This window comes from Colias croceus, chromosome 15, assembly GCF_905220415.1.
Source record: "Colias croceus chromosome 15, ilColCroc2.1".
Taxonomy (NCBI): Eukaryota; Metazoa; Arthropoda; class Insecta; order Lepidoptera; family Pieridae; genus Colias; species Colias croceus.
Window position 1 is genome coordinate 6,566,497 of NC_059551.1, and position 17,220 is coordinate 6,583,716.

Sequence of the window (17,220 nt, forward strand, 5' to 3'; positions counted from 1 at the left end):
TAAGTTTCATTCGTTTGATATAAGCGCCATCTATGAGAATATAGCAGAACTACAATGTCTTGATGAAACGCACAGACCGTACTAACATTCATGTTGACATTCCTTTTTTTGTGGCAAAATGAAAACAAAACTATCACAAACATATTTATTCTCATTATAAATTACGTGAAAACATTTTCTTTTAAATAACAAAATTAAATTGATATTAGTTTGTAACATTGAAATGCGATTAAAGATTTCATACTCGGTTTGACAGCGCCACCTGTCGATACCTATCAATAAATATAATTCTGCGGCTTCATAATAGATGGCGCCATTAGTCGTTGTCAAATCTGTTGAGATTGTCACAGCTTGGCCATTTATCACTAAACCACCCTTGATAATTTATTTTGCATGTGATGATAATAATTATTATTTTTACTTTGTATGTACACTTACGTTTCATTGATTTACCAAAACTTTATGTGCTTTGAAAATGTAAGATTATTTTTAAATACTTTGTTAAAGTTAATTTAAAATTTTGACTTGACCTCACTAAATATCGACAATTAAAAATATTATTTTTTCATTATTTTAGTTAACCTAAAAAAAAATACCTGAAGTTATTTTATGATATGCTGATATTTTACAGCTGCACTCCTTTATTTGTTGTAAAAATTCGTTGTTTACAAAAACATTAGATATATTTACAAGAACTCAAAAGGTATTCAAAATAAATAAAAGAAATTGTGTCTATATCGTATCGTTGTTTACATCAAGGGAGTAAATTGTTCAAATTAAACATAATTCCGCATAAGTAAAACAAGGGAGTTTGCTTGTACTCGAAAACGAGGGTTGCTCTAACCTACAATTTCCATCAGACACTTCACATTACGTCTGCATACAGCAAATATAATATGAAATAAAACTCCATAAATAACCCAGGCAATAACAACCCTTGTATAACAGGAATAAAAGGCTATAATCGGAAAACAAAATTTTGCTCTCCAATTGTAAAGATTGTAGAGCATTTTCGATTGAGTCATAATAGCCAATAATAGGCCATATTTTATAAAAGATGTGTTCTTTAATAGAGAGGTTATATGTTTATTTATTCCTCCACTAAAATTTGATCTATCGATTAGTAGGTAAATATGGAAAGACCGTAAACCGACCGTGACCGTAAAGGAAAATATTCATAACTTTACCGCGTAAAATTTGAACAATGTTTTATTATATACGAGATAATTTGAATCTAATAAATGCGATTGACGCTTTATGATTATAAAATAGTAATGAGATGAATTTATCACACTTAACAACAATATTTTGCTAACAACAAATCGAATACTCGAGAAACAAGGTGCGTCTAATTTAGCGTAAAATTAAAACGCAATCCCCATTCGGCGGCGGAAACAATATAGAAAATTACTTGAAAAATAAAAAGCATCTGTTACACAATAAAAGTATCATAGCAAGTAAGGTATTAATCAAAGTTCAAGTTAGGAAACCCTCCTTACGCGTCACCGGCAAGCCTTTACGCAGCATTTATCACGTTATTAAAACTACGTCGGGTGTAGTAAAAAAGATAATTATCTTAAACCAACCCTCGTCTTAGCTAGGGCTGCTTCAGACGAATTTCATGCTCAATTTACGTTGCACTGCGTTGCTTTAAATAATATACATTAACGCTTGAGTACGTTATTAAGACGTTATAACTATAAGCTTTTATTGTTTCACGTAAAATGCACTCAGTTAAAAATTATATTCAACTATAATTTAAAAAGTAGGGCTTTCAATTATTCGTTTTTAAACTCTTCGTTTTTGTAACTCTAGGTACCTACTTTGTGTTGTTATAATTTTAAAATTGAATAAAAGACAATGTAATAACAACGTTTTTGTGATATATTTAATTAATTGAGCATAACCACTTCAACTGTGTGAAATAATAATCAGTTTGTATTACCTTAAGATAATTTTATCGTTATTTTCCTCAATACCGCCAAAGATAATTTAATACTTTATAGCCTACTAGATTTCCGCATGCGGCTTCGCCCGCGTTTTCAAAGAAAACCCGCATAGATCTCATTCCCGTGGGATTTCCGGGATAAAACCTATCTACCTATCCTATGTGTTAATACAAGTTACTCTCTATATGTGTGCTAAATTTCATTGTAATAGGTTCAGTAGTTTATGCGTGAAAACCATACTTACATACATACAAACCTTTCCTCTTTAAAATTTTAAGTACCTAAGTTTAAGAATAGATACTTATAGATACAACGGTAATTACTATAAAGTGGCAACCCTACATTAGTAAAGGGTACAGAGGCAGCACATGCACGCAATCAGTCATCGATGTGCCCAGTGGATCGCGGACACTAGCCTCGACACTGAAATATGAGTGTCCGCTGTTAGCGACACTTATGGATTGCACCGAACATCGTACTCAAATATTGTAACCGAATATTAATATGTTTTGACAACGGACACGGGACTAATTGCTCTATTTAAACGTAATACTCCCCTGCACACACATGCATGTATTTTTGTAATGCTATATTCAATATATTCCCCATTATTTGGCAAAAGGATTAATTAATTTCAAATTGGTTATGAAAAACGTAGGTACGTATAAAAATCCCCGGTATTTTTCACCGCATTTATCATCTGTTAAACGGAAGCCGGTTCAGTCGGCACCGCACTGCAGATTATTATAAAAACTCAGTTTGTAATTTAAACGAACTGCTGCGGATCTCATATTTTGCGCGGAGATCGCAATTTCCCAGAATACTCGGAAAAGCTACAAATGTTCGCCACTCGCTCGCGCCGGAAAATTACATTTCATAAATTTTAGTGATGTGCCAGCAGGTTTATCGATGTTTATGGCTGTTACGTTTTCATATTTCTAGCCCAAATAATAATGTATAACACAAAATTGCTTGTAATAATACTTCGTCGCTTACGTAAGTTTTAAAGTATATGTAGAGCTTTTACGCTTATAATATTTATTATTATCAATGAATCAATCATTATCAAATGTATCAATGAGATATATTCCTTATCTCTACGTGATTAAAAACACATCACCTTTTTATATAAATTGAACATTGATCAAATTATCTATATGCAACCTATAAACGTCACAAAACAATATTTCCTTATAAAAGAGGCAAATACGTCTTTATCTTTATAAGTCGTACATATTAAGATACTACTGTCTTTACTATCTATTTTAAGCATGCAGCTTATATATTATTTTTTTTATATCAGCATTCTAAATCTATCTTCAAAATTGTCATATATACTAAAAATACCCTCTTATCTTATCCTTAATACTTTACAACAACTTCCGTTCGAATCTTAAATAGGAAACAATAACAAGATTCCAATAAAAATACAATTCTTGTCCGAAAATCAGTCAATGATGCTAATCAACTGCACACCAGACATAAGTGCACAACTAGTACTAAATTCCTATGAAGCAGATGTTTAGAACTAGGTCTCACAAATCATCGACAAGCACACAGCACTAGCTACAACTGAAGAGCAGTCGGTGCGGCAGCGGTTATCACGCGTCGTTGCGCGAATCACACGTCTCGTTTCACAAGATAACAATTTGTACGTTATGTGGTTATATACCGCACCACGCCTGCGCCAAATTGGACTGACTACATATGTGGCCTCGTTTGAAGATTATACATTTAATTTAAACTTTTAGGTTAGCGTTTGAATAGATGTAGGTACATTGAACTCTTTAGCTGATGCAAGTTTGAGGCTTTCAGATAACGCTTAGTCTCTTATTTAGACTTTATGGCGATTAAAAATATTATAAAGCTGAAGAGTGTGTTTGTTTGAACGCGCTAATCTTGAGCCCATTTATTGAGGAAGGCTATAGGTTTTATATCGTCTCGCTAACAGGAGCTGAGCACTACGGGTAAAAACGCGGAGCACAGCTAGTATTTAATAAAATAATGTTACGTTACAACTTACAATTATTCAAAAGTCAAAAAATAAATAGCTGATTAATGAAAATCCAGCACTTTGTATCTATGTCCGTTGTAACTTCCGAAACTACCAAGAAACAACCCTCTAGTTTTTCTATAATCGCTGTCCACATTTCAGACCTGAAGTGAGGAAGCGCGTTTCCTTAGCTTGTCTTCGCTATCAGCAGGAAAAAGTATTACTTCCGTGACTGTCAGCGAGAAACCCCATTTTTATACGAGAACCTATTATTTTATAGGGCTTTTTTCCTCATTAAGGCTAACATAGCTGTTTCCGTCCCGTAAACTGTTACAACACTTTGAAATATCTTATCCATTGATCATTGTCACCGTAACCCGAACAAATTATTGAGAAATTAGGATATGTTTCTTCGGTCACGTTTCGAACATTAAAACGGAGACAAAACGGCCTAATTCCTAACGCGACAAAATATCCACGAACCAATGCTATCATTGCGCAAAAAAACTAAAACATACACAGGGATTTTGCACTCGGATAAAGCTTTAGCACTCGAATTCAGTCTGTATTCTCTGGTAAATAAGAGCTTGTGGTTTTTCCAATGTGTCCAGTGTCAAAAGCAGTGGGTGTCAAATGCGATGTCCCATTGATCTGGTATTAATGGCACCCTATAGATTGGTACAAAGAGCGGCCATCGTGTGTTCAGTGATCGGTGAACAATCGCCACCGCCAATTGTGTATTTTTACGTTATTTGTTTGTAAAAATAACAAATAGAGCATCGTGTAAATTTGCTTAGTATATTTTTTGTATTGATGTTAAATGATGACGCATGAAAAAAGTGTTTCTGAATAGGAAATATATTATTGTCTATCTAATTAAAGCATTTACTGTGCCAATAAAACAGTTGAAAGTTAAAAAAGCGATTTGGAAATAATGTTTTAGAATATTATTCGGGCAAAATACACAATTAATTATTTAAATCAATTAAAATGATTTATTCATGAAAAAAGGTGAATATTTGAAAAAAGCTGTTCTAGGTGGCATTATTAAAAAGTAGCGTCAGCAAAAAACTCAATAGATCGAATTCCTTCATTTCTCCTGCGAGATGCAAGCTCACATCTGGACGTGTTAAAACGGATTAACCAGAAGATTACAAGCAAAAAAACTATTTCAATCACAAAGACACCGAACGCTCGTCACGGTGACAATTGGTGAGATCCGAAATTATTCGGTAAGTTGTAAAAGTTGTTTTTTGGCTATCATTGCTCCCGTTTCGCGTATCGAATTGTATGGATTGGGGTGTTCGAATGTGTTTGAACTCATGTGTTTATTAAGGTAATGTTTTTAACGCTGTACAGATAAAAATATAAATAATAGGCACCTTCTAAATCGTTAAAGTATGAATCAGACGTTATAATTTCTTCCATATCTTATCAATTTCTTGATTCATAAATAAATCTCTTATTAAAATTTGTCTTTCGATGTCAAACTATCATGACGGTGCTAATTGCTATAACGTATTATAACTAAATTGCGATCTAGATATCAAGGAAAACTAATTTTAATCGCCGGTTTACAATTAGTGCACGCATGAACCGTAAATGTTTTGACATTCAATAAGAATAGTAGCTTATTGAAAAACAATCGCTCGAAAGCGCTGCGTCAAAGTTTGCCTTTTGGCATCCCACGCATCAACAATCGCCTCTGTCGAGTTCTCAGTGTAAACAAGTCTTAACCTAACCCAATAATTGGTGCATATATCGCATTGCTTTCGAAGTAATACGTTATTTTGTCTACACGGATGCTGGCGATGGTATTCTAGATGCCAGAATCGCTTGAACTTTCAGCTCTTAAAATCTGTATGGCCCAGATTGAAACTTGAAGCAAACAGCCGTGGGTAGAGAGGTCAGGAAATAATGGACGGTCGGTTACATTGTGGTACGAACGTGCCGTGGCTTCGACTCGAAGCGCTATTATTGTTCAGGCCAGCTCAGATGAAATATTGCTCGACTGGCGCACGCTGTTTTGCGAACGAAAAATATTTGCGAAAATAAGAAGCCGCAGAGACATGGGTCGTGTGTTAACTTTGCAATGAGATTTTATTACACCTCCGTGAACAATGAATTTCGTATATTTATCCCGGCTCTGATATATTGTTTCATAAATACTAATAAGTTTTGTACGTTGAAAAATACTGCAGTTAAAACATTTAGTTCAACTGTGTCAACTTTAGATAGATACCTTTTTGCTTTAAAATTTCTGACGGATAAATTTCCAATTTTTAATTCAGATCTCAATTAAAGTTCCCCTGAATATTGGTCGCATTTCTCAACATGCGAGGGGGCAGCGACAATGATCCCTCGTATTGGGAAGATAAATTTCTATCACGCCTGGAGATTAGCTGCTATTGTGCAATGGTGTAAGATTAACTGATAAGTGTCTTCTTGTTAATAATAATGTTTGGATAACAGCTCGATGGGGTGGAAGCGCCCTATCCTAATATTATTTATAGCGGTGTTTATTAATTCGAGAAGAGACTGCATGTTTTTATCGGATGTTTTTGATGTTTTTAAATGCAGTTTTTATGTGCAATAGAATATTTGTAATATAAGTATTGAGATTCTTTTGTTTAATTTTCTTATACTACGTTGTAAGAGCAACATAATTATGTAGGTAACTAGTAATAAGTATATTTTTATATCGAAACAGGTGGTTAATATTATAAATTATAATATACTCATTGATAATTCAAAAGTGCTTAGAATATACGAAGTCTTTTTGAATTAATAAATGTTTGAGTTTGAGTTGAAACCGTTGTTTACCAAAATTTAAAGTGGATAGTATAATTTCGTAATACCTAGTCAGTTGCAATTGGTTGATTACGATGTCACATTATACATGACACACCAATTGTAATAAATGAATAAATGAATATTAATTATTTGTACAATAATGACCAATGTGTGCTCCTCGACCTTTTTTGTAAAGTGAACTTTGACGAAAAATAATTGAATATGGATCAATAATGACTACACAATTTTGTTTTTTGTATTAGGTACCTAAATGTGATACTGAATTTGAAAATATCCTTATTAAAAGTTAAAACTACAAAAATCAAATATAATTACGAATGTATACCTCCCTAATATGAACTAGGTATATAGTGTGGAAACTTACGACTTTTTTTTGCAAAAACTTGAAACAAGTAAACTAAACTAATTAATTATCTAATTAATTAGTTTAGTTTACTTGTTTCAAGTAAAAATCTTTTTATCTACCTAACTAAAAATCTTTTTTTTAGTTAGGTAGATATTGAATTAGGTACAAACTAATTCATTCACTATTTCTCAACATAAATATGTGACAATTGAATATCACAACGATATCTAGTCAAACGTAAGTTTTACTTCCAAATATAACATCTGCACCATTGTAAACCGAGATCATACGCGGATCGTATAAATATTATCAATAGTAACAAATACATTTATTATTATTCCCGCTACAATACAAAACGTCAGCCGCCTACCGTAATGAAGATGTAATGGGGACCGCACTAATCCTTTTCCGAAGGGGGTGGCCAACTATGAAAAGATGTCACACAAATATGACAGCTATTTTGACAGTAATGCAACGGATGCTAGGCGCAGAGATTAGTTTAAATCAACGCTCGTGAATTTATTGATTGATTATATGCGAACCGGTTTTAAAGCTGCCCTTTGATAATTAGTTTTTATATTAGCAATTTTTCAATAACGCTAGATCGCGAATTGCTCATATAAATGAGTAATTATATAGTAATTTATATTTGCTTTTATCCGTATTATTGAAGAACCATATGAATTGAATATGTTTTCTTAGTTATTTAATTCATTTTTCTGCGTAAAAGCTACGCTGTACAATAATTTAAAATTTTCAGTATTTATAGTACCAGGATTTATAACCAAAAACGCTTGTACAAACACTCCGCTCCGACGCGTGACTCTCCGAAATATAAACAGGAACCAATAAAACATTCATAACCAATTCCCTTTGTCAGATCTACAGCAAATATACCCATGATGTTAAATTCCATTTTTTCATTCACAAAATTTGCAATAATAATTAACGGAATACATTACTTGCCAATCTCATCAATTTCCACCGCGCCCCGACAAATAATGCCACTCAAATAAAAATTATAATTTTGATTGACATCCCGCGATATCTCATTGTATCGAACTTGTTTTTCTAATTGATATTCATTCGATGGATCCGCATACTCCCATGGATTGTAAAAATAGATATGGATATCTTTAATTACAATATATTTTAATGCATGCAAAAAATCATACGGAGAATTTACATTATTCTATTATTTTTTATCAATCAAAACTTATCACAAACTTGCTCCCAACGACCTTTTAAAACTTGTGAGAACTCCGCTCATACAGATTCGTTCGAAAAGATCGTTTTATAACAATAGCCAATAATAATTGAAGAGATAAGTTTTTCGAGATTTCGTGGCATTTTTATTTTAGAAAAAACTCGCCAATCAAGTTTTAATTTTTAAGTACAAATTCGGTGACATCTCGCTTTGTTAAATTTACCGTTACTCGTTTTTTTTTTTCTTTAAAAAGTGTAAAATGTTGAAAAAATTGTTGACGGGGGTCACGCCTCGGCCAAAATTAACGCTTATTCGAACGCAACCTTTTATTGCACTTTGACACGGGATCTTCGCAAAGAATTCTTCGATTACCCGGATCCCGCTTTTTTCACTAAGATCTTTATTGAGATATCAAGATCTGTGAAACGGTGGTTAAATAATGTTACCATGTCTGCACACAATGGGTGTAACCCCTTAAGTTTACGTATAGACATGTGAACTTTGCGAATTTAATTCAATCCTTTTATGTTTATTCAGACGCATTTGATGTAACCCACTTCTTTGTACACATTTCCAAGAATTTGTATTATTTTGAATTCAAACGAATTTGGTTTATTACGTAGAACGTAACAAAATTCATCGACAACACAATTTATGTCAAATTTTCATCTCTACTTGTTATAAAACTTATTGTAGAGTTACTTATCGATATTGTTAATTACCAATATTCTTAAAAATATACTGTTTACCTTCTCTAAATAACTTTTACGTAATAAAATCTAACAAAGAGTTGATAGGCAAATGACCATCTCATAAAAAATCTACTATTTCTATGAATCGATAAACTTACAAATCAATAACAAGAACAAACCCCCTTTGTTACCACGATGTCATTACATCATGGCCACACAAGGCATCAAAGTGCTCCGTCTAGCGGAAATCGCTTGGTCAGCATAGTTACCACATAATGACGTACATTATTGGCATTTTTACTATAATATCACGTGCGAATTAGGACGAATAGAGTCTATTGTATTCTGTCTCTATAAGCCGAAATAAGAGACTTATCTTAAAAAATAAAAGAGTATCGTCGCGTTGGGTAAAAGGTATTCGTTATTAGGTATTCCAATCAAGTACCTATATTGAAAAAGTTCGTCGGTGGGTGTCAAATATTACAATCTACTTTTCATGTCTAGTGATAGGTACCTACTAACCTACGACAATCTGACCATCCACAATCGCTAAGTAAAAAAAACATTAGCAGCCTTTTCCCGCCTTAAAGATTAAATCGTCCGTTCTATCGAATACTTGAATTACTAAATGACAATATTAAACTCATAGCCAAATAAACCCATAGAATACGCAAAGGACCGGAACTAAGTTCGCGCTTCATGTGATCACAATAGCGTGGTTTGACTGCAATGCGACACCCACAATTATGAGATATCTGTCTCGTTTACTGAATCTATTCTTTGTACATCTCTAAACAGATTGATGTAGGTATCTACATTTTATGCTATCCTATTACCCTAGCAGGTATTGTATTATCTGTTTTATTACGCTATTTATGAACAAAATTAAAACCAGATGTCATTGATTAGGTATACAATTTATAGACTTGTAAAACTATCAAATTAATTACTTTTTTTTTTAAATAGAAAATTCTGACTGATAAACGGAATTCATGTGTAAAATGTATGTAGCTTAAATAGTATATAAATTTTAATTTAACGCCTCAATAATATATAGGTAGCTCTAGCTTCCTTCAATCAATTAGTATATTTAACTATTAAACTCACATTATACTGCAATTGTAATACATACTAAAACCTCTTAAAATAGAACAAGATGCAGTGCTTGTAACATAATACTTTTGCAAAATAATATTGGCATAATCGTGGAATAAGAACAGACAATTGACTTCCGTTTCCTCTGCGCAGATAACGCCACGCCTCTCGGCTCATGTTTAAGAGCATTCAGACCTATTCATTTATTATCTGTGCTTATCATTTTATTGCAATTCTCGGTACAAAAAATGTCGCACTATAATACACGCAGTTTGTTGATTTTAACGTTATAACGATAATTTTCTTTTACGTTCTCTAGGTTATTTTGTTACCTTAAAGTATAAAAGAATTTATTTTACATTTATTTTACACTTGTTTTAATTCTTAATTCAAAGAGAAATTAACATTCCGTCAACAAGGATATTTAACTATTGGCAGACACATCAACAAAACCAATTTGTAAAAGGTAACGAAGTGTGACGGAACAAAAAATCAAGCTTCAAGTGAACAGAGCTACTTAAGAACATCAATAAAACCAACATTTTACGACGCTCTCCTGACATATCCACCAAAACTACCACAGCTTCAGTTTTGGGTGTTATTTATTAACATCGGCCACTCATTTGCTTTGACACTGAAATCTCTCACTCAATTTTTGTATAAGTGCTCCATTCATATCTTAAAAACGGTAAATTTCGTTAACGAGGTGTTGGTGTGTTCAACATGTTCAAAAGCTTAATTATTTGTACAAAAAACAAATAGGTACTTGTAGAGAAATATCTAATCATTCTTTGGTCCTATTATAACTATATAACTGACAATATTATAAGTATTTACAATTCTTTACGTTCGTGATGATAATTTATTTGCATTTTAAACATCAAATGTAGAGAAAAAAAAGGTACAATTAAAAATATTAAATTGTATGAAGCTTACCTCCCAAGCAAATCTCCTGTCCAACGGTTGCGTTTCCCACTTTCCATTGAACGGTCCATACTTCGTACCATTTGTAATATTAATCCGCGCAAAAATCCCACCAGACTTAAACAGTAACTCTGACGGTAGATTGAAGTCAGAACTTTCCGACACATTGTCCTCTTTGCCATCATCGTCTTTCCCGTTTGGTATTTTCAATACATGGTCTAAAAAGCCTTGGTTAGGGATATCTAATGGTCTGTAAACACGGCTATATTCAGAGAAGCTCTGCGGTAGGTATGTGTCTGGGAGGCCGAAGTCAGCGGCTCCGAAGTATTTCTTGCTGTCTATTCCAGGCACCATGTTTTCTTGTTTGATATGTACTAGGGTGGGAGCTGTCTCTGAGGTTGTAGATTCGGATGGACTTGGAGGTGGACTGCCAGATTCCTGGCTGTCAGCTGCTGTAACAAGAAGAATAGTTTAGTATGTTTGATATGAAAACAGATAGAGAATTACTGCTTCGCTCTAATATAAAAAATAGAGGTATCTTCTTGTTTTGTATTTATAATGAATTAAGATAACTTTAACAATCAGTAGTGCCACGTTATACACTATGACGATAAATAACGTCATGTTTATTCAACATAAGTAATCTAGCTTCACAGATAATTATTTCTTAGGACTCTATGCATGCTCCCTGTCCCTACATTGAATGTGGTGCTTTGACACAAATGACTAAACAGTTTTAATCAAGTGATCCTTTATCTTAATCGCGATCTCCATCCTGACAACGCAAACCTGCCGTCCTTATTTCAGACATAAAAAAAATTATGGAATGCAAGATGGAGGCATTGTGCCTGATTTCCGCTCACCACAAAGCGTTTCCGCTTGTCTCTTGTGTCTCAGAGCATCCCTCCGAAATGCAAATGAACTACATGGAGATATGTCTTTGTTTCGTTTATTTTCATTAAGATCTTAAAGAAGTCGCGGCGAATATGAATATTTACGACGACGCTCTATCAATATTAATTAAGATTTTTTATTTTAAGCACTTATACTTATTCATATATAAATATAATTTTAAAATTTAATACGTAATAACATTTAGGTATTAGGTACTAAAACGATAACCCAATCATTTAACTACAATAGGAATAAAAATAATTCGGGGCGTTAAATAATGATAAATGTATACACCATCAAACCCATGTAACTCTTTTATTAATGGGGTATCGTTACGTCATTGTGTAAACGGTCATTAACAAACAAAAAAATTGATAGACAAATAGCGAACACGGTGTTTAGCGAAGGAAACAAATTCATTACCTACAAGCGACGCAACGGACGCGTGTCATCAATAAACTACATCCCCCAAGCAAATACAGCTGAAAGAGACACTCCATAAATCATAACCACCCCATTACCGCTAATGTAGTTGTTAAAACAACCCCTATCTTGTCCATACGTTTTCTTCAGCACGTGGCATTGAAAAAAATGCTATAAAATTAGACGCTTGATAAATGTTAACACAATGCTATTAAGACAGGAATGATAACTGCTTAGCATCACAAAAGTGCAGTTCCGATCAACAATGCGCAGGATGTTCGTGAACGTGTCTAAAGAAACCCTTTTTCAATCCAGTTCGGCATAGCATTCATTTAAATACTCCGTTGCTATGCCAGTTCACCTGTCGCAACTAATTTTAAGCATTTAGCAATAGAGTCAAATTTATTTTTCTTAATTTAGAACAGAGCATAGTCTATGGTCATATTTTTATTGACTGGCAAGACTGAGACGTCGTAAAATCTGTTCAAATTTCAAATTCAAATTAGTCATCGCGAAGAGCATTGACGTTTTGTGAGCGTTGGCTTCGTGCACGGACAATGCGGAGGAGTCGTCGTTAAATCCCTGGTTTCCGTAGAAATTCGCGCCAGATTTTAAATAAGAACATAGGCTGGATATAGGATGGAATGGAGTTGACGTTGTGTCATGAGTTTTAATTATTCTTCTTATATAGGCTACAGCAGTCCTTTGGCTAATAGTTTATCATGTAATAATTAATGATATGGTACAGATACGTATGTCAATAGACTTATTCATGTTTAAGTAATAATATGAAAAAGCAATCACAATAAAAAGGCAAATAGGAGGCGCTTCAAGCCAGATTACCCTGAAAAGGGGTTACACAATCTTTAATCGGCTGATAAATAAGCAGAAAATGTATCTATAATGTATCACACAGATGTCGTTGTCCGAAGACCCCAGTGCAAGTCGATTTCACGTGTTAGTTACGGCACTGACAATAAGCGCGTTTTACGTCTCTCTGTCACCGAGTTCACGGCCCGGCTTCAATCATAAAATACTCTTAGCACCACCATAATAATCTTACTAGAACCAAAAAACGCTTTTACTCCTTTTCAATAAGGTATATATTTACTTGAAAGTTAGGTTTCTAACCGCAAATGTAATGAACAAGTGTGTAAGCCTCATCGGACATACGGATTCGCTAAATACGTATTCATTAGGGACAACAATAGCTCGGTTCGCGGAAAGTTAGACTTTCTAATTTTCTATGCTGTATGTATCTTTAGTTGCTGTTTTACACATCCATAGAAAACAGCATATGAAGAAACAGTATACATATCCTTTGAAACTTCTATTGTTTCTTCATTGAACTGAAAAGTTATCTTTAATTTACTACCTAAACATTAAACAATACATAAACTACCTACTATACCACACATAAATAAGTAGATGAGGAGACAGGGAGAGGTACCTACTTGCATGATCTGATAATATTAACTACAAAATGATATTATTTTTCTGAAATGAAATCATAATTATTTATGTTCAAATATCCAATCAACAATCTTTAAATTTCAAACAAAATTTTATAAGTAGGTACATAGGAGGATAATAAAATTAACTCTACATGCGTATACACTTAAAGACGTGTTTCTATATTATATGCTATAGGCGTAGTATTTGCTTATTCAAACAAAAAAATACACTAAATTTCAATCAATTTTGATATAGGTATGATATTAATTTAGCCATACTATGCGTGACACCCTCTCGACGTTGCAGATGTATCCTATCATATTTTAAGTGTATTTTGTTCCGCAACAAATACTCACTCAACCTTTTTTTTAATATTATATGTATTTCCTGTATATATTTTTAATATTACTTGCCTATATTGATTGATGCTATAAGGAAATAAATAATTTCATACACATCACAAAATACCCGCTTGGGTTTTATTTTCCGTTATCCTATTAATTAATTCCTATCAAAATTGGCATAAATATTTATTTTAATTCCATTTAATTCATGTAACATGTATCTACTAAATAATCCACTATAGTAGGTGAATTTACTGTTACTAGGTTTAATGCGGTTTGGAATTTGATATACATATATAAAATTGAGGCAAAAGCTGTTTATGTATAAAGTTTATTATAACAAACATAGGTGTTAAGTTGTAGTTTGAATCATACGAATGTTATTTTAAACGCTTACCCTTAAAAAAACATATTCCCAATAACGCACAAAAAAATGGCTCAGATCTCCAAAATTATTCAAAAGATAACGTTCGCATCTCGACGATGTAAACAAAATCCTTAACAACTTAAGCTGTTTCAAACAAGAAACACAAATAATGTTTGGAACCGGCGGCGCCCGCCAAAAGGTAACACCCGCCATCTTACCACAGACAAATAATAATCAAATTGTGGCCCGGACTCGGGTCTTTTCGCACGCACTTAATAGAATTAGATAACACTTGACATGATACAAAAAGGGATCGCATGCTGAATATTTATTACACGAAAAACAACGTGGAACGTTCACGATTTAAGATTGAGTGTTATTGAATTTTATCAATTCGTATTTTCCTCGTGTAATCTTGAAAATGTATACAATCTTTGTTGATAATAATCATGTGCACAGTTTTATTAAATTATTTGTTAAGGTAGGTATGATTTTAATAGGAAGAATGTTTAAAAATATTTAATTATTTTTGTAATAATTTAATGCAATGGATTTGACTCTACATTATATGTACTTATTGTGTTTACTTGAACGCTATTCAATAAATAAATTCATAAATGTTAGTTATCTCTGATGATGATCTGATAAAAAATTCTTATAATTATTATATTTAAAATATTTAAATATCTTTAGCTCCTAATACCTATAATATACCTAATAGTGTTATTTAAAAAATATAATCAGAAATGTGAAATATTAAAAACACTCACACAAAATACCCAGGTTAATCATACTAGATAATATACCTAAAACACGTGCAAATAATAATAATTAATCTTCAATTTTTATCTATTGATACTGTTCAGAATTATTCAAATTACTGATTGAAAAGAGTTATTAAATAAGTGTAAATAATTAAAAATTCCTGAAAAAGCTTCAACGCTAATCAGCCTTTCACACTTACCAGACATCTTCATTTTTACACAATCACTGTAAAATTTACAGCAAACGACTGTTTCATGACTCACGAACACTGCATTCAGTCATTTCATTGTCTCATAATTCATCGATTATAATATAATTAATTAATTAATCAATCAAAATTCGATTCGATTAAACTATTTGTACAAAAACAATCCAATACAACTAAGTCACAGCACTATTAATCGATGTTATTGACGAATCGATTAGATATTCAAATATGTAATTGTCTTTTTCGCGATGCGTTTGATACGCATTGGATGCAGTATCGATGCCGCGGGATCGAGATATGTGCGACGGCCGCGGCGAACGGTCCCAGAGTAACGAGAGGAGGCGAGAGCTCATCCCTAGAATCCCGAATCATACCCTCGCCCGGGCCGGCCCCTCCCCTCGCACCCCGACTGTGTCTTTGTAAAGCACCCCTCTCTTTCGTGCGGGTTTCGGGCATATACAAGCTTACCGTCTGAAAATCTTGTCTGCCGCTTTGTTTTAGAACACACTGTCTTTACAATTTAATCGACGATTAGTGGTTTGTTACAATTATCATAAGATTTAAATGCTTCAAAGACTTATTGTTTCTCTATTAATTAGGTACTTCTTAGAAGTGAGAGTTCATTGCGTTCGACACAAAGAAACTAACTGTCGACGTAATAACAAATCACTTGCGTAATGCGTCCAGAAGTATTTGACCCCATTCTTTTTACCTGATCGACCCTTTGCATAGACTTAACGTGTTCAAATAAAAAACAAAGCAGGTCAAACAATAATGGATATGGAACACGACGCCGAATAAAAATGTTTCAAAAACAAAACGTGTTATCGTATCGAATTCTAACGTCGAACAGTAGCGTACTTGAGCGACGAATAGCTACGTAGCTTAATTAAAATTCAATACGAATGTCAAAGATCACTCATTAAAATAGACATAAAACCGTCGTTAAATGTATAATAACCGCTTCATGCGAGGTAGAGATGCATGAAACGCGTGGAAGGTATATATTTTCAGAAAAGCGTTATAATTTCAGTCTGAAAGCGTCGTGTGTAGTGGCAAGTGAGACGGCAGATAACTAGATAATATTCAAGATGTGTAGCGGTAAGCGATTGGCCGAGGCGGGCGGTGGGCGGGGTCGGGCGACGGATGCACCAATGGGATGCTCCTTATTATCTGCGTCTTTGTCTGTCACCGGAGTCTGTAGCACCTGCGTCGCACGTCGTAGTCGCAGGAACCGATTGAGGCTTTCATATATTATGTGGTTATGTAGGCCGCCGGCGGGTGCCAACCATTTCAGTACAGCCGAGCGTATGTAGAGCCGATTTATTCTGGATTTTAATTTCTAATCGCGATATTTCGAATTAGAATCTTTTGAAATTAAACTTTTGAGAATTACTCATAACGAATAATGTTTTATTTGTGATTAAAGAATGTTGTATCTCAAAAATTATTAATACAATGGAGTGATAAGATATGATCAAAACGTGACGTAATTTGGGTTTTTCTCTCTTTGATAATAATTGATAAATCTAAGTAATTTAACATTAAAAGCGTTGATATAATATTATCTCTTTTTCATTTAAAAAGTGATTTAGTTTGTGTAGGTACTTACTTTTTCTTTATGACTCAAAAAACGACTTGAAAAATCGTGACGTACAGAATGAACTGCATTTTTGAATTATACCTAGGTAGGTATAATTCAAAGTGCCATCTTTATAATTTACCTAGATATCAAATATACCAA

General features: G+C 33.4%; 1 protein-coding gene across 3 annotated transcripts in view; it reads right to left on the minus strand.

Annotated features, from left to right (window-relative positions):
* The window catches only part of LOC123698057 (histone-lysine N-methyltransferase PRDM16-like), a 56,296-nt gene that overhangs the window by 17,245 nt on the left and 21,831 nt on the right, over nucleotides 1-17,220 (minus strand). For 2 of the 3 annotated variants that reach the window (XM_045644650.1, XM_045644649.1), the window contains exons 1-2: nucleotides 15,468-15,721; nucleotides 11,033-11,472 (exon numbers count right to left, since the gene is read on the minus strand). In XM_045644650.1, coding sequence (XP_045500606.1) covers nucleotides 11,033-11,472; nucleotides 15,468-15,480 — 453 coding nt within the window. In that variant the 5' untranslated portion in view covers nucleotides 15,481-15,721. Of the gene's footprint in view, nucleotides 1-11,032; nucleotides 11,473-15,467; nucleotides 15,722-17,220 lie in introns of those variants that run through there. The other variant, XM_045644651.1, reaches the window with a different exon arrangement.